Source organism: Vanellus vanellus, assembly GCF_965231255.1.
Source record: "Vanellus vanellus genome assembly, chromosome: 21".
Classification (NCBI taxonomy): Eukaryota; Metazoa; Chordata; class Aves; order Charadriiformes; family Charadriidae; genus Vanellus; species Vanellus vanellus.
Genome location: NC_138926.1, coordinates 8,328,378 through 8,344,093, shown reverse-complemented (window position 1 = coordinate 8,344,093; position 15,716 = coordinate 8,328,378). Strand labels below are relative to the sequence as shown.

Sequence of the window (15,716 nt, the reverse complement as noted above, 5' to 3'; positions counted from 1 at the left end):
TAGTGGGGAGGAGCCACGTCCATCCTCGCCAGGACAGAGGCAGGGCGGCCGAGCCGTGGGCCGAAGCTGGCAGCCCTTGGCCGCCCACCTCTGACGGTCGCCTCTCTGGCCAGCACCGCCAGCGCCCACGCCACGGGCAAAGCCTCCCGCCAGCAGGCAGGGGTCGTGGGGGCAGGCGGTGTCACACACCGGGAATTAAGTTCTTAATCTTAACTAAACACATTACCGATCAGCTCATCAACAAAAATCTAATTATTATGTGTGAGGCCAAGCTTAATTGCTTGTCCTTGACATGAATAATGCACCACATAAGCCTATTAGCCAGTGTAAGCCTATTATTATTATTATCGTGCTCACTGTCAAAAGTATAAAAGTAAAACAGTCGAACAGGGGAAAAAATAATGTTGTGCAATTAGCAGCAAAATGCCAGACAAATAAGCTCATTAATTGTTGGAGGGAGTGAGCTCCGCCAGTCATTAGCAAGTGCCCATTTGGGGGCTGGTCAGGGGTGAAGCCTGGCCCTGCCTGCCGGGACGCCGGTGCCAGCGTGGCCGGCTGCGCCGGGCACCGGCAGGGACAGACAGCGGCAGGAGCATGCGGCAGCCCCGCAGCATCCCCGGCTCGCAGCCGCCCCGGCACCACGGCTCCTCCAAAAAGAAGGAACCAGCTCCCACAGCAGCTTCTCCGCACAGTAAGAGTTTGAAGTTGACTCTTGAGAGTTTGACTCAAAGTTCAAGCTCGGTGCTGGCGGCCGCAGTGGCCGGGTGCCATCTCTCTCCCACCACCCGAAACCAAGCACCGGCCCGCGCCGACCCTCGACCTCCCCCTAGACACCGCTCCGCTCCTTCGCATCGTTTGCTAATTAAATCCCACTAATGAGAAAATCAGGATGCAGGAGCCGGCTGAGCAACACTGCCTCCTGCGCACACACTCCTCCCGGACTTATCACTAGTCACAGGATGTTTACAATAATTTTTAATTTGCGCAATTATTAATCATTTTTCTATCTGCCTAATTTGCATAATAATTACTCTGCTCAGTGTTTGCCATGACTGTGAATGACAGTGTTTTAAATTAAATTAAGATTTTAATATTCATTTTTTTTGGTTCAAGCTAATCAAAGTTGCTGCTCAATGCCAAGACCGGGGCTGCTGCCCTTCCAGAAACACTAATAAAGAGATCCGCTTCCCTGTGTCAGCTGCTTTATCTCCATCACCCCTCTCATCCCAGAGGATCCCACAGCATTTTCCAATTGCTCTGCTGCCAGAACTGCTCAGACACAGCCACATCTGGGACAGGAGAGCCGTGGCGATGCGGGACGCAGACCAAGGGCGCCAGGACAAACCAGCATCCCTGGCTCCCTGCATCCAGATCAGCCATCCAGACATTTGCTGATTTGCACCAAGGCAATAACATAGAAGGATGCATACTAAAATGTTATAATCGCATCATCTAAGCTCTCCCATACTGTTACTTTGTACAGGTATGTTTTACCAAGAAAATATCTGGTAATAAACAAATCATAGATGCATTGCATAAATTCAGTATTGGAATGAACACTGATACGAGGTCCCTCTGGCAGTAACAAACACGTGCACCTCTATCTAAAAATCTTAAAACCGCAGCCTTCAAAATAAGGAGCAAGAGTAGAAGCTTACACTGTTTCCAGGTACTACAAAAAGAGTGTTGTGCTTAGTACTGGCATTAAAATGGCTTTGCCTCCCTAAGTAGCAGCTTCTGTTCCCAACTATCACACAAGCTAGCCAGCTGCCGTCTTCTGTTGCTCTGTAAGAGAAGCACACTCTCACCCGAGCAGGGTGGACAGGAAGGGACAAGCGGCTAACCAGGGCAACAACTCTCCACGGTAAGGTGAATTCAGTAATTCCACAGTATTTTTTTTTCCCCCCACATCTCTAGAAGCACTCAGATAAGTGAGAGCAAAAATGAGTATGTGTCAAATGCAACTCCACTCTTCAAGGCTGCAGCTGCCTCAAGTTACAGGAAGAAAAAGAAAAATAAAAAAAAGATCGGACCTTGGTGATAGAAGGGGGAAGTACAACTGGAAAACACGCACGACCGAAGAGCAGCCTTGCAACAGGCTGCAGCAAGTGGCTCTGAACTCTCGCTGCTGCCTCACGCTCCAAACCAGCTTCCTGCCTGACAGGCTGCAACAGGGCCCACGTGAGCAAAGCCTTCCCGACACTGCCTTTGCGCCCACAAAAGAAACGAGACCTGCTCAGGGTGGTTTCCTTCAGTTTGGCCACAAAAGTAAAAAACCACAGCTCACTCCCAAGAGGTTGTACAAACGATGCCTGTTCTCCATTCTTCTCCCAGCCTCAGTCGCTGGCTGCGAGCAGCAGTCCACGGTTTATGCACTCGCAAGCAGCCACAGAAGCATCTGTCCCCGAAGCACGCGGTGAAGCTTGACTGAGTACCCCATAAATACAGGCGGGTCTGTCAGCACAGCTAGGGCCCAGTAAGTTCCCACTTGTAGCCTGGATAGTTACCAACAGATTTTGAAAAAGGCGTTAGCAAAGCTCAATTTATTTGGCAGAGTCAGTCGCAGCCGGCGATGGCCGCAGCCGACATTATATCCAATCCTTTTACCGGCAGGCTGACAATTATTTCTCCTCCTTGCCACTGCCTTGGAAAAAACACCACCACACAAAATCAAGTAAAAAAAAGAAAGCTGTTATTTACAAGTGTACACACAGACTCCAGGACTGCTAGAAACATAACACAGCGAATAAAAAACAGGGAAGGAAGTCCCAAGACTCTCCCACTCCAGAGAAGACTTTGTCGTTATATTTCTCGCCCACAGCCCTCCTAGTGCTTGAGAATCACCGCAAAGAGCAATTCTGACGACTGGCCCCTGACCACTACTGAAGGCAAGGCATCTCCATGGAAACTGCTGGCTGCATTTAATACATGCTCCCTGGGACGCCAACGAGAACAACTGTATTTATTTCCACAAGTGCTTTCTCGCAAGCAGGGATTAAGGGAAGCTCTCTGCCTGGCCTCCAGCTCCAAGCCTGGCAAACCTGATCACCAGAGAGGGGTTACGCTTTGCGCTGAAGCGAGCCCCCAGGCAGCAGCGCGAGGGAAGCGCCAAGCCATCAGCACCACTGTGCAGAGAGAAGGCTGGGGAGACCAATCCGCCGCTGTGAGCTACTCCAAAATAACGGTCAGGGGAAGCAATCTGAACACCCTCCGTGTGTTTATTTCCACAAGAAAATGAGCCCCAAAGAGTCACGGGGGCTCCTGAAGATTCGCTGTCAAACACAGCGTTGCAGGTTGGTCTCTCAGCCTCTTGTAGGAGAGAGGCAGAGAGACAGGCAGCAAGCAGCTTCCTGCTCAGCCAGGGCTAGGAGAAGCTGAGCTTTACAAACTTCACTGCAAGCCGGTGACTCTGTGACCCAGAGGGCACAATAACCACACCAACTTGACAGAAGCCCTTTGGGTGCACTGGCAAGGACACGGGGAGGATCTGACCTCAGCCCACAGGCTAATCAGCTCACAGTACTAAGGAGTTGTAGGGTATAGATGCTCTCTGGAAGAACTCGAACACAGGTGAAACTGCAACTGAGTTCTGGAAGAGACTGACCTACTGGATGAGGTTAACTCTCCAGTGACCAAGTGTTCAGCATACTTTTACCGTGAAGGAAAACCTGAGATTTAGGACACCTGAAGACTTGTGACCCGCCCTCAGAGGACAAAGCATTTGGCATAAAACAACAAAGCATACAGTTTCTATGGTTTGTTAGAAGACAAATAAACGGACGAGAAACCACTGTCTGCAGCACCTTATGGGGGAGTGCGAGAGAGCAGAGATACTCCCGCAGGCAGCGGCCACCGCACCTCTCCTCCACGCTCAGCCACTGCGCTGCTCCAGGTAGCACTGCTGCAGTTCTCTGCACTCATCCTCTCTGGCTGACAGGAAAAACCTCTTTCGGCGGGTCTCCTCTAAACTCAGCCTTGCCTCTCAGAAGACGGTCCACCGGGATGCTGAATGCCGAGGATAGGGCTTGATCCAGGCAGAGCGAGCCATTCCTCACAGCTCTGGCAGTGACAGTAGGCGAACCTCTGCAGCATCATTTCAGGAGCGCTGCTTCGCACGGTTCTTTATCTGGTCTACATGTCCTCAACACTCCACTTGTACGCAAGCTCCTGAACTGCCTTCTTGTTGGCTATCCTGGCAAAGCGCTGCTGCTCAAATCCATTGGACCTACAAAGTAATACCGAGAAGACCATGGGCCACTGCACAGAAGCTTTTCTGAAGCAATGAAACTTTTTAGAGACATTACAAGTTTCCCACTACTTTTACTCTGGCACTGTTTCCACCTCGATCTGTGGTTAGCAACAGTTAGCATCTCTGAAGCTGTCCACACCCTGGCTGACAGCACCAGCCTTGATCCCTTCTGGCCCAGACAAGCACGTATTCATCACGGATGTATAACTTCACACACTTAACCCATTGCTGACAAATCTCATCCATCAGATAACTGGGAATCTTTACGCTGTGAACTCTTTGAAGCAAGAGCTCATTTATTTTTACTATTATTCTAACATACTATTGTATCAGGAACATATACCTGTCCACACCGTCCCAGCGATGCCCAGGCCATATATTAAATCGGTTGAGTGGAGGTGCTGGTCCATTGTACCTAGGTTTTTCTAGAAACAGAAAGAGCAATACAGCCGTTTACTACTTCAGCACAATCACACGGTCACATCGTCATCAACCTAAGAGGTATAGACAGGCATAATGCACAGGCTGCTCAACAGCCAACTACTGCTCACAGAGGAAACTTCCAAAGATACACTTAAACAAACTGGAATCAGCTGATTTTTAAGTCACTGGATACTGCTCTCCAAGCCAACAAAGAATAGTAACGGTTACTGGTAACAAGCCCATAATAGCAAATAGTGCTGCGCTACTCCACAAACTCCAGAGAAGCAGTCCTTTAGGACTAAGCTGCTCTGGCAGTCTTAGGCTAGCTATTGAACAGCAGCTGCATTTCTACACTGCCAGGGCCTTAAACCATATGCCGGCATAACTCAACATCCAAACCTTTCTTTTCTTTGTTCTCTTTGGCCTTCCTTTTTTTGATGAAGTCAGCCATGGGGTCTCCTTCTCTCTCTTGTTCTCTCAGCATTCGGTCCAGATCCTGATCATCAATATAACGGGCCAACGGCTTCTGCATCTCTTTTATTGCATCTTCCACATTCTGCTGCTGTTGCCTCCCCTGCGCTAGCCTGAAAACAAACACACAAAATTTCACCCCCACGCCAAGGAATCATTTACCGTGACTTGCTCAGTTTGCAGGATCGGTCACACTTCTGAACTTCCACTGTGTGCGCAGCATTCCCAATGCACATCCAGCAACAGAGGGAATACTTGAGGGGGTCTTCAAGACATGTGGAACACGTGCTGTCCTGGTCCCAGGCTCAAATTCAACAAAGTGATATACCACCAACACCACCACTGGAAGCAGTACCAAAACTGGGGTAAAAAGCAGGCAGTGGAGAGTCCTAAGCTGCGGGGCGAGGCCCAAAGACCATGCCAGGGACCTCTGGAGAACCTTACCCTTTTCCCCATTTGGCGTATTGCTCGTCTCTCTCGGACTGCGCTTCGGCTTTCTGCCTCTGCTCCAGCCGCTCCTGCGCGAGGTCCCTCTTGCGGCCTGACTTGTCGCGGAAAATGGTCTCAGAGTGTCGGGATTCCTCTGGAGGGGGCAGATGCCTCAAGTCACGTGTTTTGGAACATTTTGCCATCTCCAGACAATTCAGTGACTAACTATGACTCATTTCAACATTCCTTCCTTTTACTTGTTCGAACCTCTGAAAGACCTTATCATCCAACACCAGGCAGGATCACAGCTCTCGCTTTTAGCTGCTGCCCTGCACAGCCACACTCGTACCGTGAGCCCTTTGAATATCAGTCTGCTTCTTCAGACTTGCAGCTGGGGCAGATGGAGGAAAAAAAAAAAAAAAAAAAAAAAATCTCTCGCTCTCCCCATGATTTCACTGGCATTGCTTTGAAATCACCGTTTATAAATCTTTTATTTCCAAGGCTCAGTGACCCTACCCAAAGAATCCATCCGCATGCCTACATGCTGCGCCACAGGGATGCTCTCCAACAGCACCCTAACACGAGGGCCCAATCCAGCATCAAGAGCCAGCCGAAGGCAGAGGAAGAGAAAGTGAGCTGGTGCTCATGCAGTGTTTTTACACCCCTACCTTCCAAGTGCTTGTTATTTCTCTCGTGCCTCCTGAGCTCCTGCTGTTCCCTGCGCAGCACATCAGCTGACACCAAGCCAGCTTTGACCCCAGATGACATCACGTTTGCCTGCAAAGCAAGCAGAAATCACATTTACTGCTAGCCAAGAGCTGTCCAATGATCCAGAGGCGTAACGAGGGGACAGCCCGAAGCCAAGAGAGACATGTCAGCAGACACAGTCATTTCACAAAGCCACAGAGCTGGGCATCCTCAGGAACAACTTCCCCAGACCTCCAGAAACAGAGTGCACTGAAGTAAAGCTCCTCTCTCACACCCAACTCATGTCTCTTCTGATTGCAAGCAGAGGGTCTGGCATGGCTGCATACATGAGGTATATGAAATTTCTGCTCCACAATTTGTAAGTCGTTGGACTTTTACAGTTTTCTATCAAGAGGAAGTAATCTACAGCTTAAACAGAAAGATGAAACATTTACCTTCTTGGGAGAACCCTTAGCGTCACAGTGGCGAGGAGGTGAGAGGTCAGGGGGACTCCTCAAACTATGTTGATCCTTTCCAGACAGCAGAGTCCGTCGTGGAGGAGATAAATCAGAGTCTGAAGATTTGCTCTGATTCTGTTTGAGAGGACCACGCTTAAGGGAATCGCTGTGTGCATGGCCCGGCCTGCGGTCTGCATCGGAGGCGTTCCGGGTACCCCTCCGTGGAGATGGAGACTCAGAGTCACGCGTCAGGCACCTCTGAGGCGAGGCCACTGGCCTAAGCTTTTTCATGGCCGGAGAAGCACCTGCAGTAAAGACATACACTAATTAAAAATCATAGAATTAGACCGAATTAATTCCACAAAAGGAACAAACATGGTGGTGCATGAAGTTAACTCCTAGAAAAATCAAGACCATAAGAGATGACAAGCTGTAGGGAAAAGACAAGTATGTGACAAGAGTCTGTGAACTGTTTTCCTCCTGAATGTCTCCTGCCTGGAAACTGCATTTAAACTTCATTTTCCTTTCAGACAAGTTTCAGCCTTAGGCAGCTAACTCTTAGGTTAATTCTAATCCAGCTGACGGAAAAACAGGATTACAAGCACTAGCCTAACCAACAGAAATGGCAACCTATCCGTTACTGTTCTATGACTGCAGACTACTAATTCCACATCACTCACCTCTCAGGAGCATGCAAACATGATTGCAGAGCGGGCAGCCAGCAAAGAACAACACCGACAGAACAAACTTATGCACACTCACCTTTTGTTCTGCTCTGCTTTTTCAGACTAGGTGACCCAGTCCTCCTTCTCCGAGGCGGTGACGAATCTGGGTCAGAATCGTACCTCTTCTTCCGCGGAGGGGATAGACCCGGAGTAGACTGACGCTTCTGGTGCGACGAGGACTTGTCAGAGACACCATGCCTGAGCCGAGATTGGTCTCCTTGGACCCCCCCTGACTGTGACTTGTCTGTGGTTTTGCAGCCCTTTTTACCCATTGCTGAACTGCCTCTCTTTGGAGAGAGGTCTGGGGAGTCGTGACGCTTCCGTCTTGGGGGTGACGGGTCTGGGGAGTCGTGACGCTTCCGTCTTGGGGGTGACGGGTCTGGGGAGTCGTGACGCTTCCGTCTTGGGGGTGACGGGTCTGGGGAGTCGTGACGCTTCCGTCTTGGGGGTGACGGGTCTGGGGAGTCGTGACGCTTCCGTCTTGGGGGAGAGAGGTCTGGGGAGTCGTGACGCTTCCGTCTTGGGGGTGACGGGTCTGGGGAGTCGTGACGCTTCCGTCTTGGGGGAGAGAGGTCTGGGGAGTCGTGACGCTTCCGTCTTGGGGGAGAGAGGTCTGGGGAGTCGTGACGCTTCCGTCTTGGGGGAGAGAGGTCTGGGGAGTCGTGACGCTTCCGTCTTGGGGGAGAGAGGTCTGGGGAGTCGTGACGCTTCCGTCTTGGGGGAGAGAGGTCTGGGGAGTCGTGACGCTGTCGCCTGGGAGGTGATGGGTCTGGGGAGTCGTGGCGCTTCCGTCTTGGGGGAGAGAGGTCTGGGGAGTCGTGACGCTGTCGCCTGGGAGGTGATGGGTCTGGGGAGTCGTGGCGCTTCCGTCTTGGGGGAGAGAGGTCTGGGGAGTCGTGGCGCTTCCGTCTTGGGGGAGAGAGGTCTGGGGAGTCGTGGCGCTTCCGTCTTGGGGGAGAGAGGTCTGGGGAGTCGTGGCGCTTCCGTCTTGGGGGAGAGAGGTCTGGGGAGTCGTGACGCTGTCGCTTGGGAGGCAAGAGGTTGAGGGAATTGTTTCTCTCTTGCCTGGGAGGGGACAGATCTGGGGAGTCATGCCACTGTTGCCTTGGAGGTGATTTGTCTGGGGAGTCATGCCGCAGTCTCCTTGGTGGCAAGCTGTCCGGGGAGTCGTGTCGCTGTCGCCTGGGAGGGGAGGAGGTGGTGAAAACAAGAGTTAGATTTTTTGTTTGGTTTGCTGTCTCCAGACTGGAAACAAAAACCAAGTGGGACCTGTAAAGATAGCAGTAGGAGTCAAGGATGAAAACAACTTTCCGAACACGAATTCATACTTGACTCTGTACCTCCGTGCAGTAACCTGTGTCACTAAGCCACAGACTTCCCAAAGTAGATCTCAGAAAGACTCCAAGGCAACCTGTAAAGCTGTAATTTTAAAGTCTCCAGGGACCCTTGCGGGACTCAGACTACAAAACCCATTTTGTGCCCTTGTACAATCATCTTCTCCTGAGGAAACACATCATGCGCTCTCAGAGAGCCTGCATGCTGTGCAACTATGGAACATCCCACAGACGCTTTCAGAAAAGAGGCATGTTGTAATACCACCATCCTCACCACATTCCAGATTTATAGCAAGCCATCTCTCAGATTTCCCCAACGCTGTCAGAGGATGGCAGGACAGCTGTTTGCGTATCTTGCAGAAACCTAGAGAGCATGCTGTCTGCCAGTTCCACCCCCCAGGCAGAGGTTATTCAACAATGGAAATGGAATGCCTGCATATGCCGCTTCTCACATTTCACAGCAAACCACTTAGAAACTGCAGAACAAGGCAGACAATACCAGCAAACAAGAGTTATCCAACAGAAGAGTTTCTAGTTGGAGCCCCATACCTCATGTTAGATTGGGTGGGTACTGAAACATCCGAACTTTGTGAGTCTTCATTCTGGTCTAAAGAAAAACAATCAGAAAGTCACCACCGTTAGGGCTTTCCACAGTTCACGATCTCTTCAGCATTTCAAGAATTTTAATGTTTTTTAGCTAGTATTATTTTTAACTTGCAATGTCATTGTTTAGAGCAGTTAGACATTCAGGAAGAGAAGGTGGAAAGGCCTTGTCTCACCTCCTAAAAGTTTCCATTTAGCATTTGTTCGGAATTCCTCCATAAGCTTCACTTCATCTGGACGCTCATCAATAAATTCTGCCACCTGAAAATAAAACACCAGAGTAAACAACACATCTTTTTAAAAAAAAAAAAAAAAAAAAAAAAAAAAAAAAGAGAGAAAGAAAAGATTTCTACCTTCTAACACAAATAGTTGAGTATACCTGCACTGACAGGCAACTAACGTGTAACCATCATTTAGCTGCCTTCCATTTAGCTGCCTTCCTACCAGCAGATCTCAAAAGAACTTTCCAAAGCCATCGCCTTCAACGTCTATCTCTCTGCTTCCCAGGTTTCCAGCCTGTGCCACAAGCCACATGCAGCAGTCAGCAGGCGCTACCAATCACATTTATCTTCTGCCTTGTCTCAACGGCTGTTTTGAAACGGTGAGAACCACCGCATTGGCCCTACCACTTGCTTTTAGCACGTGTGAAAACGTAAATACATAAAGAGGCGGGTACTTTTACCTGCAGGGAGCTAATAAGACCAGGCAAACTCACCCAACCCTGCTGCAGAACCTACCAAAAGCGGAGGCAGCGAGAAAGGGGTTGGCAAGCGCTTCCCCAAGAGAGACACGCGGCGGACCATTAGAGGAATCGGTTTAGTTTGTGAAACCCCATTTTACATAATTCTCTACTCACCACAGGCATGTCCCCTTCCTCCTCCTCCTCCTCCTCCTTCTCCTGGACAGCGGCAATGCTATTCCAGCTGACATCGTCGTCCACGATCCGCATCCTGGGAGCGGGAAGAGGGGCCCTGCCGTCAGCCCACCGTCAAGGAAGGGACCCGCCCGACGGCTGCCAGCCGGCCCGCCGGTGAGGACAGGGATGGAGGGATTTCTGGCCTGGGGGGAGGAACCCGGCCCCCGAGGGGACCCTGGGGAGTGGCCCGGCCCCGCGGGACGGGGATAAGGGGCTCGGGGGGGGGGACCCGGCGTGCGGGGCCGTGGGGCGGAGGCCCACAGACGGGCAGCGGGGAGGGTCGGGCCTACCGCGAAAGGCCGCGGCTGGCGCGGGCCGCGGCCTCCCCGTTCCCCGCAACTCACCCGGTTCTGCCGGCGCCGCCCGGCGGCTTCTTCTTACGGCGGCGGCGGGGCTGGGCGGCCTCGGTGGCGGCCGGCCCGCTCAGGTAGCGCCGCAAGTACTCGGCCTTGGACAGCCCCTGCGCCGCCATCGTGCCGCCCGGCCGGAAGAGACGGCGAGCGCGAGGGGACGCGCCGCGCGGGGGGCGGGGCCGGGGCGGGCAGAGGGCGGGGCCGGGGCGGGCAGAGGGCGGGGCCGGGGCGGGCAGAGGGCGGGGCCGGGGCGGGCAGACACCATGACAACGCGCCTTCATGAAACACCTTTTATTTGGGGGTCGCAGTCCCGAGAGCACCGCAACGCGGCCCCCCCGCCCCGACACAGCAGCAGCGCGCCTGCGGGGAAGGCCCCGCCGCCGATCCGCGCTGCCTCGGGGCCGGAGCGGCTTCCCCAGGGCAGCACGCAGCTCGGCAACGGGAGAGGGGCTCCAGCCCCAAACAAATCCCGGTCCCCAGAGCTGTCAGGAGAAGAGGGTGAAGGGGTCCGGCTGCACCCAGCTACCGGCCCGAGGCTCCCTCTGCCTCGTAGCCCTCTGTCTTCATGTCGTTCAGTCCCAGGTCTTCGTTCTGCTCAAATGTACGTTCATAGCGCTCCACTTTCAGTTCCGGGTCCTCTTCTGGCGCGTACACATTCTGTGGGGCGAGATGGAGGTCTCCTTCACACCCCTCTTCTCAGTCTCAGGCACCAGGCACAGGCTTTAACCCTTCCGCAGTGCCTCAGCAAGGGCAAGGGGAGGGGGATGAATCTTGGCCGGAGCCCAAGGGCAAGAGTTGCCCATCACCCCCCAGTGGCTAGATGAGACCACCATATTCCCGGCCCTGGGATTGCCCAGGGACCAGACAGTGCTCCCGTGTTCCTTCCCACAAAGCCACCCTTTCCCCAGACAGGGGGCAGCAACCCACTCACTACCAGGGCCCGAAGGGAACCCTGCCCACCAACACACATCAGGGAAATGAAGAAGAAAATCCACCCAAACTGCTCAGACTTTGCAGAGTCCATCTTTCAAGTGTACAACACTGCACCTGAAGATAGCTGTTGCCTGCAGGGTCATCCATGATGAAGTGAGCCGTGGTCTTTCCCTCTATGATCTGCAGAAAGAGAGCACGTCCAGGCATTAAGGCTCTTTCTGATCATTCAGCACTTCTGGCACCAAGACATTTGCAGCACGCTGCAGGCAGTTCCAACACTTTCTTCAGTTAAAAACCAGTAATAGCTTGATAAAACAAGCGAGGCAGGTGTGGAACAGCAAGGAAAAGTAAGGCGACACTTGCCGAGGAGTTCAGTTAAAACATACTTCACAGCTGCAGCAACAGTAGCAAAAACCACATTGCAGAGCCCAGAAAACAAAGAGTGCACACACCTCTTGCAGTTTCCCAATGAACTCTTGCAGCTTTTCCATTTTGCTGGGCGTAGAGCTGTCCCCCAGAGTGAAGGGGTTTCTCTCAACCTGGAAGAGCAGACGCACTCACTCAGCCAGCTGTGAGACACCCGGCCCACAGCCGGGCCAAACATCAATGCAGATGGTCTGAGCTCCACCAGCCGGCAGCACAGGACCACTCACCAGGTCTCTGATGTCCTTCAGCAGCCCTTCCAGCGTGGTGAATTTCCCCCCCAGCGCTCCCATCCCCAGCTCAAACTCCAGCTCTGGGATCTCCACGCTGCAAGTCTCCGACTACAAGGGCAAACATGCCGTGAGTCCCTCCGCAGAGGGCTGGGCCCCGCACACCCAGCACAGGATGTAGGGCAGGTATCCAAAGGCACTGTACCTTTAGGATATCCCTCGTCATGTCGGAAGGGTCTGTAATCCGAAGCGTAATCCTGGTGCCCTGTGGTTCGATTGCTCCTCCAGACTTCACCTAGGAACACCCAGCAATCAGCTTCCTGGACTTTTATACTTCGATCACACCACAATGCTTTAAGAAGGCCAGCTCTGAGGTCACTCCAAACCTGGGGACGGTGCCCTAACCCAGGGGACTTGAGCAGGGCGGAGGTGGCTGGTTTGCACCAAACGGAGCTCTTCAAGACCAAATTCTCTCCCTTCACTTTTTTAGGAGGGCAAGTCAGAGCCAGCCTGACCTCGCCACACATGCCAGCCTCTGCACAGCTCCCGTTTGGGCTGGCCCCCACCCAGAAGCAAGGCAGCCCTACTATACCAGCACAACGCACCTCATGACACTGCCCATAAATCCAGCCTCCCTCCCAGCCTGGCTTCCCAAACAACCACATTGTGAAGCGGAGGCCAGGGACTCTGAGAAACACCTACCCACAACAGCATAGAACACCACTCCCTCTCCCCACTGCCCCCAAAAAAGGGTTTTCCATCTCACCTCATTTGTCCTGTGCCCACAGGAGTCACAGTTTGTGGCCATGATAATCACTTCCTTGAAATGGGGGATTTCTGGAGCAGACAGTCAAAGAAAACTCAAGGAAAGGAAAGTCTCAAAGAAGCAGCCTGTGCCCTCCTCGCAGCCTCAGTCCTTCCCAAGGCATTACAAGAGCTCGCTGGCAAGCTGTGAGCGGCACTGAGAGCTCTGCACCCTGACAGGCTCTATTAGACATAATTTATTCACCCTTTATGGGTGCAGGAGGAAGAGACCAGGGTCAGCACACAGAGTGACTCTCACCCCCACGCCAGCCTCCACGCAAACCCCTGCAGAGGGCACCGATCTGTGCCCACACCCCCACTCAAAGGATACGCACCAGCTTCATATTTGTGTTAGCTGGAGCATTGCACTCAGGGCAGTTGGTGTTGAACTGTAGTACCTGGGTGACAGGAATGGAAAGGAGAATCAGAAAGTCCTGGCCAGCCCTGAAAGCCTGTCCCACGGGCCAGTCACCCAGGCATGGCTCCCATTGCACTGCAAAGTCACCCACCTCATTCCTCAGATCATCTGCACAATCAGCTGGCTTCTCATCCAGCTCCTCTCCCTGCAAGAGGGGATACCAGAAGCAGCATGAACTTCTGTTCTTTAATTCAGTGTCTCCCAGAGAGCGAGGGGACCGATCAGCCCTGCTCCCCAGGCTAACACACACAGGCCCGCTGGCTGATGACACTGCAGCAGCAGCAGCTCCCCATTACCTCCAGTCCCAGCATGGCAGCCTGCTGAGGAGTCCTCCTGTAATGAGTGACCACAAGAGCATCATCCTTCTGCGGTGCATAAGGGTTCTCCACAAAGCTGTTCCCTGAGGGATCGTCTATGATCTATGGGAGAACCAAGCCTTAGGAATCCATCCCGTGCTTCCCCCGTGCAGAAAGGGGCTGCACTCTTGCGCATACTCACAAAGGTGAAGGAGGAATGTACTTCTTTCACCTGCTTTAGTTTAACAATGAACTCATCTATTTTACTTGCCACCTCTTTGTCTGTTGCCTGCAAAAGAGGACACAATGGAGACTGATGCCAGGGGCAGCCCAGAGCTTAACACAGTGCTGACAACAGCACAAACCAGAGAACCCGTAACACTTCTCATAAGCAGAGTGCAATGCCAATAGGCAGAGGGTGAACGAAATACGCATTTGCCAAGCAGGCGTCCCTGAGGAGCATCCCCTTGCACAGCATCTTACCCTGCGGACAGGCTGGTCCTGCTCCAGGCCCGCAACAGCTCTGTCAATTATCCCTTCAATGGTGGTAAGAACTTGGGAAGGAAAGAAAACAGAAGAGATGGCACCGTTAAGTAGACCACAGTGGTACTACCCACCCTGCCAGCTTGTACCAATCCCCAGCAGCCTCCGCACATTGGCCCTGTCAAGCTTATTTGACCCAATGGGCAGGAGGCCAGGTCCTTATCCAGTGTCTACCATGCACCCATGGGCACGCCAAGGGGCGCAGGCTGTGCACCCACCTCCCTTCTGGGTGAAAGCAGGGATCTCAAAGTCCAGCTCTGGAATTCGAGCCGTGGCACAGTCGGTCTTCACCACCTCCCTGTTCATGTCCTGCACACGACAGTCGAGGGGCAGCATTAGGATCCCCAACAGGACCACAAGCCCCAAGATGCTAAGTGACCACACTGGGGTACACAGCACCCACCAAAGCAGCAGCATTAACTCCAGCAGCCCCTCTATTTGCTAGCTATACGCAGGAGTGCACTGGGAACATGCACGTTTCAGGCTTTAAGGGGTTACTATCAAACAAATAACACTATTTCTCAAATGGCACAGAAGATGAACACTTTATTGCTCAAGCAAGACCAGCTTGCGAGGGACAAAGGCGCACACAAGGCAACTGCAAGGCAGCTGCCCGCCACCCTGGCACACAGGCAGTACTAGCCCCACTGCTGGGGACACAGAGGGGAGCCTCCGCTCACCTGACGGGAGGTGACAGCAAGGGTGTAGCGCACCCCCTGCTCCTGGATCCTACCCGCAGACTGGATCTCTGTGTTGGACCAGGAGCAGCTGTCGCAGGCGAAAGAGCTGACAATGATCTCTTTGAAGAAGGGGATCCTGGTGAGCAGGAGCCGTGTCACCCCCTGCAGCAGCGAGGGGCCTCGTGGGAACCTGAGTCCTCAGGGCGCAATCTCCCCCAGGCCCCATATTCCTGCCAACAGGCCCCCGGGACAGTCATTGTCCCCGAGCCCCCTGAAACACCCAACCTCCTCCCGCCTCCCACCGGCCCCCCGCCTGCCTCTAGCATCCCAGCCGTCCACATGCCACCGGCCCCCTCTTCACCCGGCTCTGGGAGGAGTCGCGGCCCCTGGCAGACCCTTCCCCGGTCCTGCCACTCATATCCCTGTACCCAGCCCTCGCAGGCCGCTCTGGCCCTGGCCCTGGCCCTGGCCCAGGCAGGCCCCCGTCCTGTCTCCCCCCGCAGGCTCCCGGCCCCCGTGGCCCCCCTCAGGCCGCTGTGGCCTGGGCCCGCCTCCCCCCAGCAGGCCCCGGCGGCCCCCTCACGTTGCGGAAGCAGTTCATGCACAGCGACTCGATCTCGGCCGGCCGCTGCTCGCCGTCCTCGGCGCTGAGGGGCCGGAAAAGAGGCCCTCCCGCTGCCGCTGCCGCCTCCATCGCCCCCAGCGCCGACATGCTGCCGCCGCCACCGGAAGCACTCCCCA

General features: G+C 53.6%; 2 protein-coding genes across 3 annotated transcripts; both read right to left on the bottom strand.

Moving 5' to 3' along the window:
• Positions 1 to 2,675: 2,675 nt before the first annotated feature.
• Positions 2,676 to 10,805, bottom strand: BUD13 (BUD13 homolog). The gene is made up of 11 exons (XM_082493875.1): positions 10,640 to 10,805; positions 10,236 to 10,329; positions 9,556 to 9,640; positions 9,326 to 9,383; positions 7,480 to 8,624; positions 6,715 to 7,022; positions 6,241 to 6,349; positions 5,588 to 5,726; positions 5,072 to 5,256; positions 4,593 to 4,674; positions 2,676 to 4,225 (listed from the first exon to the last, which is right to left on the bottom strand). Exons 1-11 carry the CDS (start codon positions 10,765 to 10,767, stop codon positions 4,132 to 4,134), a joined length of 2,427 nt encoding a protein of 808 aa, XP_082350001.1. The 5' UTR covers positions 10,768 to 10,805; the 3' UTR covers positions 2,676 to 4,131.
• Positions 10,806 to 10,930: 125 nt separating this feature from the next.
• On the bottom strand, positions 10,931 to 15,707 carry ZPR1 (ZPR1 zinc finger). 2 transcript variants are annotated; one of them, XM_082493841.1, is made up of 14 exons: positions 15,559 to 15,707; positions 14,976 to 15,137; positions 14,514 to 14,604; positions 14,236 to 14,306; positions 13,955 to 14,041; positions 13,753 to 13,875; positions 13,548 to 13,601; positions 13,370 to 13,436; positions 13,001 to 13,071; positions 12,440 to 12,529; positions 12,235 to 12,345; positions 12,034 to 12,120; positions 11,696 to 11,761; positions 10,931 to 11,305 (listed from the first exon to the last, which is right to left on the bottom strand). In XM_082493841.1, exons 1-14 carry the CDS (start codon positions 15,685 to 15,687, stop codon positions 11,171 to 11,173), a joined length of 1,344 nt encoding a protein of 447 aa, XP_082349967.1. In that variant the 5' UTR covers positions 15,688 to 15,707; the 3' UTR covers positions 10,931 to 11,170. The 2 variants fall into 2 exon arrangements, with proteins under 2 accessions (XP_082349967.1, XP_082349968.1); XM_082493842.1 differs by lacking the exon at positions 14,976 to 15,137.
• Positions 15,708 to 15,716: the final 9 nt, after the last annotated feature.

Excerpts from the sequence above, each read along its gene's own strand:
- BUD13 (XM_082493875.1), bottom strand. The coding sequence starts at position 10,767 with ATGGCGGCGCAGGGGCTGTCCAAGGCCGAGTACTTGCGGCGCTACCTG. Across the intron at positions 9,384-9,555 it reads TAAATGGAAACTTTTAGGAG|ACCAGAATGAAGACTCACAA; the intron begins GTGAGACAAGGC and ends GTTTTTCTTTAG. Across the intron at positions 6,350-6,714 it reads CTAAGGGTTCTCCCAAGAAG|GCAAACGTGATGTCATCTGG; the intron begins GTAAATGTTTCA and ends CTTGCTTTGCAG.
- ZPR1 (XM_082493841.1), bottom strand. The coding sequence starts at position 15,687 with ATGTCGGCGCTGGGGGCGATGGAGGCGGCAGCGGCAGCGGGAGGGCCT. Across the intron at positions 15,138-15,558 it reads GCATGAACTGCTTCCGCAAC|GGGGTGACACGGCTCCTGCT; the intron begins GTGAGGGGGCCG and ends TCGCTGCTGCAG. Across the intron at positions 13,876-13,954 it reads TACATTCCTCCTTCACCTTT|ATCATAGACGATCCCTCAGG; the intron begins GTGAGTATGCGC and ends GTTCTCCCATAG.